Raw genomic sequence first — 17,251 nt, forward strand, 5'->3', positions numbered from 1 at the left:
CTAGGCTTGATTTAAGGAAGAATTTCTTCACGATGGGAGCGCTGAGGCCCAGGCTGCCCAGGGAAGCCACAGCCACACCTGCAGCCACCAGGTTGGATGGGGTTCTGAGCCCTCCGGCCCAGCGGGAAGTGACCCTCACCCTGCCAGGGGTGGGACAGGCTGGTCTCTGAGGTCCCTCCCACCCCGTGACGCTCCGGAGCGGCCGCTCTTTTCCCGCCCCGCGGCTCCCGGCGCTTCCGGTGGAGCGGGGGCCAACGGGGTCACGTGCGAAGACGGGAGAATCAGCGCGTGCGCCCGCCGGAAGCGGCCGCCCTCGCGTTGCCACGGCAGCGGGGCGCGCGTCCCGGGGAGCGGGCGTCGCGGAGCCCCCGCTGCGCCCCGGGGATGGCGGGGCCGGGCTGCGGGCTGCGGGCCGCGCTGCAGCGGGAGCGGCGCCTGGAGGAGGCCGTGCTGCGGGTACGGCGGGCTGGGAAGGGGGTAAACGGGAGAGGGGCAGGTCTAGACTGGACATAAGGAGGAATTTCTTCACGATGAGGGTGGTGAGGCCCTGGCCGAGGTTTCCCAGAGAAGCTGTGGCTGCCCCAACCCTGGAGGTGTTCAAGGCCAGGTTGATGTCTTTATCAATGACCTGGATGAAGGCATTGAGGGCACCCTTAGCAAGTTTGCGGATGACACTAAGCTGGGTGGAAGTGTCGATCTGCTGGAGGGTATGGAGGCTCCAAAGGGATCTGAACAGGCTGGACTGCTGGCTGAGTCCAATGGCAGGAGGTTTAACAAGGCCAAGTGCTGGGTCCTGCACTTGGGGCACAACAACCCTGTGCAGCTACAGACTAGGAGAAGTCTGGCTGGAAAGCTGCCTGGAGGAGAGGGACCTGGGGGTGTTGGTTGACAGCAACTGAACATGAGCCAGCAGTGGCCCAGGTGGCCAAGAAGGCCAATGGCATCTTGGCTTGGATCAGAAATGGCGTGGCCAGCAGGTCCAGGGAGGTTATTCTTCTGTACTCGGCACTGGTGAGACCACTCCTTGAATCCTGTGCTTGGTGCTGGGCCCCTCACCACAAGAAGGATGTTGAGGCTCTGGAGCGAGTCCAGAGAAGAGCAACAAAGCTGGTGAGGGGGCTGGAGAACAGGCCTTATGAGGAACGGCTGAGAGAGCTGGGGTTGTTTAGCCTGGAGAAGAGGAGGCTGAGGGGAGACCTCATTGCTCTCTACAACTACCTGAAAGGAGGTTGTGGAGAGGAGGGTGCTGGGCTCTTCTCCCAAGTGACAGGGGACAGGACACGGTGGAATGGCCTCAAGCTTCACCAACGGAGGTTCAGGCTGGACATCAGGAAAAAAATTTTTCGCAGAAAGGGTCATTGGATACTGGAACAGGCTGCCCAGGGAGGTGGTTGAGTCACCTTCCCTGGAGGTGTTTAAGGGATGGGTGGACGAGGCGCTGAGGGGCATGGTTTAGTGTTTGATAGGAATGGTTGGACTTGAAGATCCGGTGGGTCTTTTCCAACCTGGTGATTCTATGATTCTATGATCCAGTGGGAGGTGTCCGTGCCCATGGCATGGGGTGGAACTGGATGATCTTTGAGGTCCTATCCAACCCAAATTATTCCATAATTCTGTGTGTGAGCCATTGTTTCTCCACAGGATGAGGAGGAGAGGAAGCTGCGGGAGCTGCAGCGGCAGCAGGAGGAGCAGTGGGCGGCAGAGCTGGCCGAGCAGAAGCGTGAGAGACTGAGAGAGGAGAAGATGAGGCAGCAAGTGAGGGAGAACAGGTAATGGCATAGAGCGCCCTGGCTCTGAGCAGGGCCCTCGCAGCAGTTCTCAGTCAGTTGTGTGCGTCCTGTGCACCCAGACAGGCTCGAGAGTTGCAGCCATGCCAGCTGTGTGAAGTAAGGGCAATTGCAAGGTCCTGCAACGGGGTCAGGGCAATCCCAGGCACAACTACAGGCTGGGAGGAGAAAGGATTGGGAGCAGCCCTGAGGAGGACGTGGGGGTGCTGGTGCTCAGTGCTGGACTTGCTGGGAAGCTCAGTGTGAGCCTGCAGTGTGTACTCGCAGCCCAGAAAAGCCAACCATATCCTGGGCTGCATCCAGAGAAGTGTGACCAGGTTGAGGGAGGTGGTTCCACCTCTCTACTCCACTCTTCTGAGATGCTTCCTGGGGCATTATGTTCAGCTCTGGAGTTCCCAGCGCATGAAGGACATGCACATGTTGGAGTGAGTACGGAGAAGGGCACAGAGATGATCTGAGGGCTGCAGCACCTCCACTGTGAGGACAGCTGAGACAGCTGGTGTTGTTCAGCCTGGAGAAGAGAAAGGTGTGGGAAAACCTTAGAGTGGCTTCCAGTGCTGAAAGGGGGCCTACAGGAAAGGTGGGGAGGGGTGCTTTATCAGGGAGTGTAGGGATAGGACCAGAGGGAACAGTTCTAAGCTGTAAGAGGGGTGGTTGAGGATAGATGTTAAGAAGAAATTTTTTTCCTGTGAGAGTGGTAAGGCCCTGGCCCAGGTTTCCCAAGGAAGAGGTGGCTGCCCCATCCCTGGAGGTGTTCAGGGCCAGGTTGAATAGGCCTTGGGCAGCCTGATCCAGTGGGAGGTGTCCCTACCCATGGCAGGGGAGGTGGAACTGGATGATTTTTAAAGTTCCTTCTGACCCAAACCATTCTATGGTTCTATTGCTATTTTTCTCAATCACAATTTTGGACTGAATCCAGCTGCAGTGAGGTTGTAGCATGACAGGGTTTTGAGCAGTGCAGAGGAAGTTTTATCTGTGCTAAAACCACATGTATAGTTTATTTTTTAGAACAGGTGTTAACTTGTTGAATTTATGAAGCAGAGAATATCATACCTGGAAAAAACATAGGAAGAGGTAGGCTGAGAAGTGCTTAGAAGGCTGTGGTCAGAGGGGTTGCTCCAGATGGGACTGAACAGCACCAGAGGGGAGGTGACATGCTGCAACAGCGCCAGATGGTGCAGGCAAATGGAGACAAGGCAGGCTTTGGGGAAGTCGTAGCTGAAGTGGGAGTGAATCTGACCTGGAAGGAAAAGTTGCTTTAAGATTCAGGTATAGTAAAAAGCTAACTTTGTGCAAATTTTGTTGATAACAGAAAAATACTCTGAATTACAAAATGTTTTGTTTGAAAAACTTAGATGTTTATGTCTACAGGCGTTTCTATGGTTGGATGTAAAGTGTGCAGAACTCGGGATAGCGTATGGGCAACTCTTGCTTTAAAACATGTTTGGGTTTCTGCTCTTTTACAGGAGCAATGTTTTTTATTTGAAATTGATTTTTTTCCTTCAAAAATAAATAGTGTTTTAATAGCGATGGAAATTTCATTTTTTTTCCATAGGTACTTACTTCCTTGTAATAGGATAATTTATTTTTTCTTTTCCCAGTCTTGAAATTCGAGAGTTAGAGAGAAAGCTGAGATCTGCTTATATGAATAAAGAGCGAGCTGCACAGATTGCTGTGAGAGAAGCTATGGAGAGTGAGAAAATGGTAAGAAGCTTCCCAGCGCATCCCAGCACCTGTGTGCTGTACCTGCATGGGCAGTGCTCAAAGTTCTTCCTCCGAAGCTGGCCTTTTTATCTGAAATATTGGTAGATTTGGACTTTCAGTATTTATAGAAAACATGTTTTGTTTTATGAAGGCCTAATTAGCTGTTAACAACCAGCCTTAGGGAAAGGCTTGCTTTGCCAGTGCAGCCAGAGTTAAGCTGTGTGAATGGACGCCCTTTATTTGGGCTGTTATATTTATCCAAGCTAAAGCTCTGATCCACTCTGTGCAGAAGGTGCTTATTGAGGCAAGGATTGGCCACGGAAGCAGATAGTTGAAAATTTTGTTACTGTTACTAAACTTACATCTGAATAAGTTTAGAGATCTGTGAGCATTTATCGAGGGTGTTCTCTGTAGTTAAACCACGCTCCAGTCGCAGTGCTGATGTTCACTGGTTTCACTCATGCCGAATGCTCGCCTGTGTGTTCATTCAATATGCAGCTTCCTTTAAGAGCGGATAGTTCTCCTCGAGTTGCTTAGATATTGAGGGTTCTATTCGATGATTCTACCTACTGAATTAAGCTCCTAAGCACGTTAAGGCACTGTACGTATAGACTGATGTGGAAAATTCTGTGTTTGTAATGCAGTGCAACGCCTTTTCATACCGGGTAGTTTTTCACACAAGTTGTATTAGTGGGAGTAAAAAGGAGTCTTGCATTGCTTTTCCCTTTATAGAAACAGGAGGCTGAAATAGCCCAAAAGATGAAGGAGGAGTACGAAAGGATAATGAAGGAAGAAAGTTCTGCAGAACTGAAGAGACACAAGGAGAAAATAATGTATCATCAAGAACTGCAGAAACAGCTTGAGGAACAAGAGAGGAAGAAGCAGGACACTTACCAAGAGTTCCTAAGAGAGAAAGTCATGATTGATGAAATTGTAAGAAAGATCTATGAGGAAGACCAAATGTTAGTTACTTTGGATTTTTGTTATTTATTTATTTTTAAAAAAAACCAGCTCAGAATTCTGTACAGAAAACTAATCTGTGTACGTTTATTTTGTAGACTAAGGCCCACTTTAATTGTCCATGCTCACATCTTACTAATGAGAGGCTGACTTGCCTGGATTGTGGTGTTTAAACAGCAGAATTTTGTCATTCCAGTCAGTTTTGTGTCCTTGTTCCCCAAATTTGAAATCCAGCTTATTTCCAGGAGTGCTTCCATTGGGCTCTTCATGCTGGGGAATGACCACGTATCACGGATTTCTGCCTTGCCTCATGTCCCCACCTCTTTGTGAGACAAGTTGTGTGCCTGCCTGATGGACAGGGATAGGAGAGGAGGTTTCTGAGGGCGGGATGGTAGTGTGTGGGGGAGGAGTTGAATATAGGTACAGAGTTTAGGAGATTCCAGTGCCATCGGGCTTCCTTCTCTTCTTTTTGTTTTGATGGAGCATGTGTAAAATGGAGCAGTAGGGAGTAGCTGTGTACAGACTGTCCTCCTGAAGAAAGGTGTTAGATGTGAGGTTCCCTCTGGGGGCAATTCATTAATAAGCATTTTTACTTTCAACATCTATTTTCTACCTGAATGGGTAAGAAGAGTCATTTAGATGTTACTCTGGAATATACTGTTCATGATGAGTCCATGGTCTGTTTAGTGTTATTTTGCAGTACACGAAATAACTCCTTAAACATAACTCCACTTTCTACAGGGAAAAACAACAGAAACTGGATAAAATGAGAGAAATTCGGACATATATTGAAGAATATAAAAAAGAACGAGCCATCTGGAGGAGAAGGAAGCAGGAAGAGATGGAAGAAGAGAACAGGAGAATTATGGAGTTTGCCAGCATTCAGCAACGAAGAGAAGAAGACTGGATGGCTAAAGTTCGAGATGCTGAGGAGAAAAAACAAAGACTACAAAGCATGGTATCAAAAATAGAAATTGTAGGAAAAAAATTGTATGCTCTTGTCTTTCATTTAGAAATCTTTTCTTCTTGTAATAGGTTGCCCAGAATCTGGAAAGAGAACAGCAGAAGGATGAAGAACAGGAAGAAATCCACCAAGAGCTGTATCTGGAAGAACAAGCAGAGAAAGAAAGCCAGAAGGAGATGGTGAGTGGTGGCAGGGAGTTGTAGCACCTGCAAATCGGGGGCAATACTTCGCTTTCCCAGACTTCTCCTGCAGGTGCATGTATGGATGTTGTGGCGCTCATCAAGTACCATTTTTTTCATGTTGCGTGTACAGTACACGTACCTGTGTGTTAACTCCGCAGGGAGAATGCAGCTGGGGGGGAGTATTGCAGCTGTTTTAATTCCTGCAGAATGTTCAGGTTAGCAGAGCTGATCTGGATAAACCTTAGAGAAAATCAAAATAGTAGTGTATATGCAGGAAGACAATTTACAGAACACTTGTAGCTATGGGTAAACTCATCTAATTTAAACAGACCAGACAGGAAAACTTAAAATGAAACCATTTTGAATTGCCAATCTAGAAATTAAGAAAGTGAATGCATGGGGCAGTATTTTACATAGTCTTCCTCTGTTCCTTCCCTTCTCCTGATGCTTGTGGAAAAAATAATCTTTTGGTTTGGACTTAATTTTGATAATCTTGAGATGTTTGCCAGACTGGCTAAAGCTGGAAAGTGCCATCAGGTACACAGCACTTGCTCCAGTTACTTATGCTAGAAGGTAACAGCTGCAGTAAATTTATTCCAAGATAAATCGAGTAGGCTGGCTGCCGATGATCAGAATTTTCCAAAGTATTTTCAATAATACTGTGTTTTATTGAATTTCCTTTGTAGGCAGAAATTGAAAAAAGACTGAGGCAACGCCTAGACTTAAGGCAAGCATATGAAGAGCAGTTTGCTTCAAAGAAGGCAATGCAACAAGCTCTGCAAGAACAGGAAGAGGCCTTCAGACAACAGATGTTGGCCAGGTTGGCAGAGGACGATCGCATTGAACAGATGAATGCTCAGAAGCGAAGAATGAAAGAGCTTGAACACAGGAAGGCTGTGGAAAAACTTATTGAAGACCGTCGCCTACAGTTTATTGCAGACAAAGTAAGAGAGTTTGCACTTTCGCCTTTGGTTTGAGCCCAAGTGTTTCAATATGAGAGTAATTCTGTTGTCCTAAGTGATGAGGGTATTGTTACTAGGCAAAGGTGACAGGGATTGCAGAGAAATGTGCAGGGGGGGAGCAGACCTCTGCTTTGGTTTGCTAACAGGAAACCAGTGTTTTTAGAGCTAGCTTTTAAGTAGCTTGAGGTTAGAGTCAGAAGCATCCCTAGGCTCCTGAATACCCAACAGGCTCTGCCTATCTCTTCAAGAGCCACGGAATCAGCAACACAAGTGCGGTCCAGTTCAGCATCCCTGATGATGTGTGAGAAGGGGAAGTCCCAGCCTTATTTTAGACTAGGGCTCTCAGATGATCATCTGCAGAAGAAAAGGCCTAAACCGAAAACAAGTAACGAAATCCTATACTACAGTTTACAGGTTTGTTTTATTGAGTATAAATCACGTGTGACCTGAATTGCCATTTTTAGTTATCAGCATGAGAATAGATGACTATTTCTCCTTTTCCTGGACTAGAAGAGTTGGGCAGGAATAGACTAACTTGTCTGAGAGGCAAGAAGGAACCAAAACTTCAGTTAACTGCCTTTGAAAGGGCCTCTAGTATGAGACTACGCTCTTGGATGGCTGCCCAGCCCCATGGCTTGCCATTCAGTCTGCCCTTTTGTCTGAGGTTGTTTTTGTAGTTACCCAAGATGTGTTGCTTAAACTGGGCTTTCTGGACAAACACTTTTCCATCCTTTTCAAATGAGTTTCCTGTGACCTGGAGTTAAGACGTGGAAGTTCAAAATGAACTACACCAAAACATTTTCTCTCTTCTGCGGTCCATACGGGTGGAACCAAATGTTCACAGAGCTGAAATGGAATGGTTAGGTAAACTTGCTGGTTTATTGTAGGAGCGTGAACTTGAAGAAAGACGGTTACAGGAGAGAAGAGAAGAGAAGATGCTTGCAATTGTTGAAGAAGAGAGATGGAAAATCCTGAAAGAGCACGCATCTAAATTACTGGGTTATCTTCCCCAGGTAAGTGAACTGTATTTTAAATGCCCTGTATGTTTGTCCTGTAATGCAGTTTTCTCTCGGATAGTTTAAGGTGAAGCTGCAGAGCTCTGTAAATTCCTGAGGTCGGTGGGTGTCCCCATTGTGTCAGCTCTCCTTTTCCTTTTCTCTTTTTTCCCTTTTCAAGTCAGGAAGCAATTTCCAAAAATGTTCTTTGTGTGTGAGGCCTCTGGGCTCTGGCGCAGCGGTGATGCCTTGTACAGAGCGTGCTGCAAGCTTCCATGGTGCTTTGTGCATCCGTGCAGTCTAAATTCCAAAGCGGGACTTCTCTAGCTAGAAAGGAGTCTACCAACTTTTAAACCCTGTTTTCACCAGATTTATCAGTTGGGGTTTTGGGAGCAATTTCTAACAGTGCTGTCTATCTTCTCAAGTCTCCTGTTACCATGGAAACAAGGCCTTCTCTCTGTCACAGCGCAATAAACTGCAGTGCTTACAGGAGCATTTCAAAGCTCCCTCTGTTCATCCCTGGGTTTTTAAAAGTTAAGGAGATGGAAGCAATTATTGTAATAGGGACATACCACAGTTTACTTTGTACTACCGCTGTAGTTGGAAAGATCACCTGGTGAGGATGCATTGACACTAGGGAGGGAATTATCCAACTACTTAAAGGAACTCTTTTCTGCAGTACTGGAAAACAGTGTAAATATAGTGAGTATAATTTGTATTCAAGTATAAATATGATTATTTGGTGCATGAATTTTTAAAGTTTGGATTGAATTAATTATTTTCTAATGTAGATTTAATTGAAGGAGAACTCGAGTTGGCAGTGTTTTGATAGTTTTCTGGTTTGAATTTCCTGCTGCAGGAAGTCTTGGCTGTTTCTGAGTGTCCAAGGCTCACACCTGTTCTATGGTATTTGATGTTCTGCGTTGTTCTTTTCTCTGAATGGTGTGGTCACCCATCGTGTTACTTGACTCAAAATGGTTCAAAAAATGTGATATAATTCTGAAGTCTCCAATTTGTTTTTTGGTTTTGTTTTTTTTTTTTTCTGAATGCCACAAGTTGTGTTCTGTGGGCCACACACATTTTTAGCCCTAAAATTAACTTAGAATTAAGAGGTTTAGATTTCTGGGTTCCCTTGCTTCCCTTCCCTAAAACAGTTTTGGATTAAGTTGTTCTACATCAGTTCATTGCCAAAACAGTTTCTTTGTATGGGGTATTTTCACTGCAACTGAAGCTGCAGAGAGAGCCCACCCCAGCCAGTGTCTCTTGGTTTTTACTAAACCCGTGCTGTGCTGACAACAATCCTGTTTATTAGAAAGAGAATGCGATGCAGATAAATGCTGTGTTTTGTGTAGAGCTCGTGCTGTTACCTTTATGGGGTTCTCATTATCATTGGCATGAAGAACAAAAGAGGTGGTTCTAGGTCAGCACTGAATACACCAGTTTGAAACTCATCTGGTGAAGCTCTGTGACAGTTGTTGGGGCTGTTTCTTTTGAAGGTAATGCTGGTACCACAGATACAAGCTACTGCAGTCACTTCCATTGAAAATTTCAGAGATACATAGTAATCTCTCTACTTTGTTTTACCTTTTGATGTTTCCCCTTACTACAGGGAGTATTTAAAGACGAAGATGACATTAACATGCTCGGAGAGGAATTTCGGCTGGCTTACCAGGAGAGAAGAGTTAAAGCTGTTTCAGAAGAGAGCTGAGATTTCCCCCCTCCTCTCCTGACTTGCCACTAGGTGTCAGTTCATTTCTAATGAAAACTTCCATTTGCTGCTCAAAGTGACAAACTCATTTTTAATATCATAGAAGGTCTCCATTTTAAGGCTGGAGTTCTAGGGCAGCTAGTTTTATTGAGGAGCACGGTGTTCCTGTGTTTTCCCATCAATAAACTATTCTGTATTTCTCAACTATTCTCAGTCAGTGATGTAGCCACGTTACAAATGTTTTCTCCAGCAACTCTGCAGAAACTGAAGTGTCAATTCCCATCTGTGTTTTGGTGTGGAATTTAAGATTCTCTTTATGCAGTAGGTTCTGCTTTCAATTTCAAGATTTATCTGCACTGGCATTACACTAATAAATGACTGATCTAAAGGTATTTTCTGTCATCCCAGAGGGGTAGGTCTGAGTTACTTGTCTCACTGTTGGTTTGTGTTACTTTGGTCTGATCTAAGCAGAGATGTTTTTCTATGTTGAGGTCACAATTGCTGTTTATACCTTTCTTGCAGTGCTGTGTTCCTTAAAGATCATCTAGTTCCAATCTGGTAGGGGGGTTGTAACTAGATGATCTTTAAGGTCCCTTCCAACCCAAACTGTTCTATGATTCTACTGAGTTACTCCAAGGGAGGAATCTATAGAAACACCCGAGGTTTGACAGAGGTTCATTCAAGCAGCACAGGCATTTGCTTCCTCCTGTTTGTCAGTGTACATGATATGCTCAGCCCATCTACACTCAAGTGTTTATCTAGTTCTTGATTATAATGAAGATATAATGAAATCTTTGAGGATGTAATGCTTGTAGAGCACCTGTGAACGTGGAGCCATCCCTCCTGACTGTATCCCAAAGCAGCAACTGTGGCCAGAGAAAGATTTAATATTTTCACCTTGACTGAAGCAGCAGTTTTATGCAATACGACTATATCCGATCACGGAATCTCTTTGGACAGAGAGGGGCAAATCTCAGGGATATTTTTGCCAACCAGGGTATAAGATGTAGTAGCTAAAACAAGTTATGATTGTTCAACTCTGTTGGTGCTTAAATTAGGTGCCAGACCAGCAGCTTTGAGGGGAGATCTGTTACAGGGAACAGGCAAGGCCCATTTTCCAACCACGTGTTTCAAAAAGGACATGATATTTTCTTCTCAACTGAATCACTAGTTCATTTATTTCTGTTGCAACAAGGAATTTTCTGAGACTTAAACCCTCGCTCCTTTGGACTGAATATTACCTTGGATCAGATCTAGTTTTAAATGCAGAGCAGACGTGATAAGAAAGTGTACTTCTTGGAATATTCCTTGCACAGTCTGCGCTTCTCTGCTCGTTACAGAATGGACAGTTTGGCCGAAACTTCAGTAGTAATTTGTAATTCCGTATGATAGCGCAATGCAAGCTGTCAGACTTGTAAAAGTTAAACAATAGAAACACAACAAAATCGATTCACTTGAGATATAAAGTTACTACTATGAACAAGCATTCATACACAGTACTAAAATTATGTACCAGCTGACTTAAAAAACAACTCCTGTTTGAAATCTGTGTAATCAATGGTTTCCCCACTCAAGAGTTTTCATGAATTCTTCTTCAGTAAAAGAGAGCATCTTGGCAGCTTCCATGTGCATCTTTAAAAAAAAAAAAAAATTATAATTAGGAGCAGAAAGTTAAAGTGTGAATGACCCATACAAATCCTGTGTAACTGGGATAGCTGATGGGGGCTTCTGATCCATCATCCTGTACGGTGGTCCTGATGGATGTTCCACCTGTTTAAGCTGAAGCTCCTATTTGTATTTTTCTGCAAAAATGCATAGTGTAGGGATACTGTGATAAAATTTTTGCTAAATGTGGTTACCTCAGCTCTACTGAAGCACAACCAACAGCTTTACTTAGTTCCTTATATTGTTTTAAAAAATATCATAGCATGTCCTGAGTTGGAAGGGACTCACAATGATCACAGAGTTCAATTCCTGTCCCGGAGCAAGACAACCGCAAAATTCACACTGGCTGGCTGAGGGCTTTGGCTAAATACTTCCTGAGTATTGTCAGGCTTGTTCCAGTGCTCCACCACCCTTTGGGTGAAGGACCTCCTCCTAATGTCCACCCTAACCCCCCCCAGCACATCCTCCGGCTATTCCCTCGGGTCCTGTCCTTGGTCATCAGAGAGAACAGCTCAGCGCCTGCTCCTCCTCTTCCCCTTGTAAGGGATCTGCGGACTGCGTTGAGGCCTCCCCTCTGTCTCCTCCTGGCTGAACCAAGTGACTTTGGCCACTCCTCATACAACATCCCCTCTAGACCTTTCACTATCTTTGTAGCCTCCTCTGGACAATATTTCAGTTTTAACGAGGCTTGGAAATTACTGATATCTGACAATTCTTGTGACCTGTAATGAAACGCAAGAAAACTGGCACACATTCATTTCAGTTGATCAATACACAGCCTAACTTTACTGCTGCTGCAAATGCTGTCTATCACTAAGACTCAGTGGGCCAGCACCTCTAATGTGTATGACTTAATGTTAAATGAGGATTTTAACCTAATAACATGACACCACTGAAAATAACAATGGCCATAAAACAAGGAGTAACTGTTACACCTGAAGGAGAAATAGCTGGCACAGGCCACTGCTACCTGCGTTGCCATGTGCGACGCCACCCAGCCACAGTCTGTCATGGCACGTACGCATACACTCCCCCATGCACAGAGGTGTGTGTTTAAAAATCATCGTAGTCTGAATTTGTATTTCCCTTACATAGGATGGAGCACATTACTTTAAATGGCACAATGAAAAGAACAAATGGAACTTTTTAACCTATAATAGGGTTATTTTCTGTTCAAATAATGCCATTGCTTGGAAAATGTCATCAGGGTCATGAAGGTTTGATGAGAAAACAAGTACTACCTTGCCTATGTATTTGCAGAGAACTGCTGCTCAGAAAGGCACTGCAGCAGGGGAGCCCTGCAAGCTCCCAATGTTCCAGCTGCTGTCACAGCGAAGGCCACTGCTGTGCCACACATCCTCATTCCCACACCACAGCATAATCCCTGTCCCTATCATCATTCAAAGTGGAAAGGGAACTGGCCCAGCTAAATAGTTTTTACTGCAGCTTTTAATAAACTGGTTATGTTTTGAAGAACAGGGAACAATTCATATCTACAAGGTTGTGGGATTTTCAAAACAACATAATGTACTGCAGCTCCCACAGGCAACACAAAGCCCCTCTAGCTCTGTGAAGCTCATAGTCACATTCGTTAATCCCTTTTAAATTCAGGTTTTCTATTAAACTCTCTCTCTTGAGGCAGACAAAGAATGGTCTGAAGAAACCAACTGGAACACGGGTGACTACTTGCTGCCAGCTGCTACTCATCCTACTGCTGATAAATAATACCTTTGGGGGAGTTTTTTTTCCCTTATTCTTCCCGTGGTAGCACATCCTTGCCTTCAGGCGAGCTGTACCTGCTGGGTGCATCACAATCTGCCACACAAATTCTACGCAAATGGCCCAAGTTAGGTTTTCCTCATTCATTTTCTAAAAGCTTTGTGTGAAGCAGCCCTAAGTTCTTCACATTACATGCATTGTGCAGACAGAGCTTTAGCTGCCCTTCCCCTGCGCCTTGTCCTGACATTACATAAGGCAGAGTTAGCACCGTTCCCTTTCAGGTTCCACCAATGGGAGTTTGTTCTGAGCTGACAGCATCCTTCTGTGAGTTATTAACACTTCTTATATGAAAAGCTAAGCGGCTTCTTCTACTCTGCAGTTCTGAGGCAGCATTCAGAATCATAGAATCACCAGGTTGGAGAAGACCTCCGAGATCACCCAGTCCAACCACACCTTTCTGCCACTAAACCATATCCTTAAGTACCTCATCTACCTGTCTTTAAGATTTTTCTAATGTGTGTTTTGTGACATTTATCTGAGACTGTGGCTTTGGTTCTCAGTTGAAAAGCAATACCGCTCTTTGACTTTCATTGTGGTAGATTCATGTTCCAGAGGACAATAAGCTACCCACATACAAGGTGTGTTGAGTGTATTTTGAGTGAACGGAAATACTCAAACAGCCCCAGCTCCTCTTATTCCAATTACCTATCCTCCTTTGTCCTGTGTTGGAGAGGTATTCCAGATTTTGGGGTGTACTTCCATACTGCAGTTTCCAATCTTCGAGATAAGTGTGTGTATTTTGTTACACGAAGTTGCCACTTCATCCATAGTTATTTTTTTCTCTATGGGGGCTCAACAGCTTCCAGAGTGTTTACAAAATGTCTGGTGACCACTGCAGTGCACTAAGGCTAAGTCAAATGTTCTGTTTTCTTATCTCAAAGGCTGGCTCTTCTGAGTTGCTTCTGTTCTGCATGCCACCGCACACTGCTTGCTTTAGCTCTTGTGCAGCTTTGGTTTGGAGTGCGAAAAGCAGCGCATTAACTCCATCCTGAAGTGAATCACAGTCGATTCAGCCAAGTTGGCAATTAGAGGTGAACCTCTCTAGGATGTTATGATCCTATCTAGATGGTAGTGACACCCATAGCTCTGTATGTCTCGTGCAGCCTCAGAAGAAAAATAGATACAAACGATAGCACACAGTCCCAATTATTTGGTAAGCAAAAGGTGTGATGGAACTATCAGAGGTAAATGGAAAACTGTGTGATTTGGGCAACAACTCTTACTATGCTCTCGTCTGTCTTTAGTTTGTTTTTATGTAAACTCACCAGTTCTTTCTATTTGTACCTTCAAAGCCCATGTGACAGATCTGTGCTGAAAATGTATTTTGAGAAGTATATTTACCTACGGCAGTGTCCAAGGTTTCTTTTTCCAAGTAAAATACTCCTCCTTTTTGGGCCATCAGTTTTATTGAATATGATAGTTTAACACATTTTTAGCTATATTCTGTCTGAAGTACTAATCCACTTTTTGCTACAACACCATTCTGTGAAACCTGTATCGCTAATTGTTCAGCATGAATTGTCAGCAAGTGTACCCTCTATCCAATTCCAGCTTCAGCTGCTAAGGCAGTACCCCTGCCCTCCCTTTTATGCCCTAAGGGGGAGAGGAATGGAGGGAGATACAAAATGAATGTAGAATCTAATGACTTTCAAAATAAGGTGAGCTGCAAGCACAGTGGGCATGGGAACACCTACACAGATGTTACTACAGCGTGTGATTCAAAGTATGTATGATATTCCAGGAACTACAAAAGGATGGAATTCCCTCCTTCAATCACAGCTAGGGTAAGTACACTCTCATTTTTATTTTATTCCCTCTTTTTTTTGTCTGAGACACAGGGGCAGAACTGTACCCATACAGCAGAGCTCAGAATGTAAATAAAAAGAAACCATGTTAATAGAGAAGGACCCGCTTCGAGGACCCAGGAAGAACTTAGGTCTCAAATGTAATGGCTCACTCCTGAGAGGGCTCGCTGTTAGAGCTGCTGCTGTGGCAATGTGCTGGTGAGGAGCTAAAAAAAATCGGCATGCTGAAATGGATTCTACTGACACAGCAGCGATAGGAGTTGCTGTTGTCACCTGAGCAGCTGAACACAGAGATGCTCTTGGTCCTAAAGCTTGTCACTAGTAATCGTTCACCACAACAGGGTACATACCAAGTCAGGAACAGACTCAATTCAAAAGATCGGCCTTTGCTAGAAAGCAAAATGTTAGCAATACGCACTACTAAAAGTGAGGCTGCTACTCCCTGGCATCAAAATTTCCTAGTCTGGAGACTCTAGTTTACATGATTGCCTCATTTAACAACAGACACATTCAGCTAGAGGTTGTTAACTGAAATGTAACAGCACTCTGGTCCTTACCTTTTGTCTCTTTAAAATATCAATTAACTTCAGCTGTTTTTTAAAACCTGTCATTAGCTCTCCTTTCTGTTTCTGTAGTTTCTTGTTTTCCATTTTTAATTCTTCAATTATTTTGAGCTCTTGGTTAGCTGCATCCTGCTGGGGAAGAAAAGGAGAAGGGTATTATTTATAAAAGTGATGCTTTAACCAATGAAACTTGGCATTACATAATAGAATGACAAACAGCAGCCACACAGGACATTTCTGAAAAGAAATGGGATAACAGAAATATTCCTACATTAAAACTTAAGAATAACTCAAAGGTCACAGCCATGGTTCGCCTGTGTGTGCATGAGGGGTGTATACGTACTCCTTTCTTCTAAATGCATCTAATTTTCACACAAATGTGGGAAATCAGAAAGGCCATAACTTTATTCTGTACTTTTCTTCCTCCTGCCAGAGGCTGCTGTAGCGTCATCTGAAATAACTTATCAAGCCATTTGGTGACTTGTTCTAAGTTAATTTTGGAACTGTCTTTAAGAGAAACAAAACTTCCAAATCTGATCAAGCCTTTTGTCTCATTCTAGCTGGTAGGAACTTATGTAACTTATGTTCCTAAGCCACTGTACCTTGTTACTTTGCTTCAGTTTATTCAGTTCCACTTTATACTTTTCTGCTTCTTCCAGGGCCCTGTTTAAGCGAACCTCTGTTACACTCTGGCTAGTTGAGGCCTTCTTTTGTACACACTTTAGATTTTCCAATTCCTGTTTAAGAAGAAAAGGATAAAAACAAATACTATGAATAATTGTATTTAATGAATCCCATGCAGCCAATGCATTTACAGCAAGGCTCACCCTTGACAACTTAAGAGTCTGTGGACTTCTTTGGCCTGCAGATAGACTCTACCTCAAAGATCATTAATTCCACGATTAAAGCGTCCTCTTCTCCTTTGAAACCTTGAAAAGAGATCTTTCTCATTTTTGTTTTAATTTTCTCTTAGCATAAGCGTGGCTGATCATGTCAGACCACAGGATTAACTGCAAAACCTTGCGTGTTGGAAAACCTCAGTCAGAAAAAAGAGAAAAAAATGCCGGCATGTCCACTCTGTGGCAGATTCTGGAATGGTGGCTGGAATTCCCAACTGCTGATCTTTTTACCTCTTTTTCCCAGAAAAAGTTTCAACGACCTACTGAGGATGGCCAAGGGCAGTAACTATTTAATCTAGCGGAAAATAATTCATCAAGTGTTTATGGCAACAACCGCAACAGTTCCCTCTTACATCTGGTGATGGTATTTCATGGCGCTGGAAGTGGGGAAGGGAGAAAAAGAGAACAAGATGAGGATCAGAATAACGAGATTAAAGATTGGGGAATATAGATAAAAGACCAAGTAAGAGAAAAAAACAATCCTGGCAGAAATAGCACACCGTGTCATTTCTGGAAAAAGAAATAGACTTTCTTTTAAAAGATTATCAAATTTTTAGTAATGGACACAGAAAGATTCTTTTAACCAAATCAGGGCAGAGAGAGGGCTTGCTGCTAACCATTTGCCTTCATATTGCCTTATTTCTGAGTAACTTTTATTTTCTCAATTCCACACTGACTCTTGTGGCAGTTACTTCTAATTTCCACATCACTTATCCATGAAACACATCCTAAGAGATATGTGTATGCTATGGTAAAGTTCTGACTAGAACAGATATTCCTGGGAAGCTTTGAATCTTCTCCAAAATGGATGAAAAAAACAGGAGAGCAAGATGAATCTCACTAATCCTCCAAAATTCTATCAGCACAGGTGTCTTTTCCAAGAGTTCACAGAAACAGATTTTTATTTGGTTGCTAACCTGTCTATCTGATTGGTTACAAAAAGACGGGTGAAAGCTGGATGGCAGAGCCCCACCCTGGTACCATACACGTGCATCACTGGGGAATGCAAATTTGTTTGCTGGAAGCTGACTCCCACATTTCCACAGAAAACAAGCTGCACAGCACGCAATCTGCTTTGTCTTCTATCAAGATGATGGAGCTGTGACTAGGGTCAACTAAATCTTTTGGGCTACATATTTTATTCTATGCTAGTATAAAGAGCTTGGGACTATAACCTTTCAAACATGTAACAATGAAAAGAAATAGTCTGCGTGCAATGTAAATTACCTATCAGCTATTCATATCATTGGAATGAAAGAATTCTACTATTTCTTTTAG

At 43.8% G+C, this 17,251-nt stretch overlaps 2 protein-coding genes across 5 annotated transcripts in view; one reads left to right on the forward strand and one right to left on the reverse strand.

Moving 5' to 3' along the window:
• Positions 1 to 378: 378 nt before the first annotated feature.
• MNS1 (meiosis specific nuclear structural 1) lies at positions 379 to 9,840 on the forward strand. The gene is made up of 9 exons (XM_069866915.1): positions 379 to 456; positions 1,642 to 1,769; positions 3,389 to 3,491; positions 4,224 to 4,453; positions 5,193 to 5,409; positions 5,487 to 5,594; positions 6,284 to 6,541; positions 7,447 to 7,572; positions 9,164 to 9,840. The coding sequence occupies exons 1-9, from the start codon at positions 385 to 387 to the stop codon at positions 9,260 to 9,262; spliced, it is 1,341 nt and encodes a 446-aa protein (XP_069723016.1). The 5' UTR covers positions 379 to 384; the 3' UTR covers positions 9,263 to 9,840.
• Positions 7,937 to 17,251, reverse strand: part of TEX9 (testis expressed 9) — a 125,123-nt gene continuing 115,808 nt past the window's right edge. For 3 of the 4 annotated variants that reach the window (XM_069866923.1, XM_069866924.1, XM_069866921.1), the window contains 3 exons: positions 15,677 to 15,811; positions 15,069 to 15,203; positions 9,878 to 10,894 (listed from right to left, as the gene is read on the reverse strand). In XM_069866923.1, the coding sequence (XP_069723024.1) occupies positions 10,817 to 10,894; positions 15,069 to 15,203; positions 15,677 to 15,811 (348 nt within the window). In that variant the 3' untranslated portion in view covers positions 9,878 to 10,816. Of the gene's footprint in view, positions 8,074 to 9,877; positions 10,895 to 15,068; positions 15,204 to 15,676; positions 15,812 to 17,251 lie in introns of those variants that run through there. The other variant, XM_069866922.1, reaches the window with a different exon arrangement.

Source organism: Phaenicophaeus curvirostris, chromosome 12 (genome assembly GCF_032191515.1).
Source record: "Phaenicophaeus curvirostris isolate KB17595 chromosome 12, BPBGC_Pcur_1.0, whole genome shotgun sequence".
NCBI lineage: Eukaryota > Metazoa > Chordata > Aves > Cuculiformes > Cuculidae > Phaenicophaeus > Phaenicophaeus curvirostris.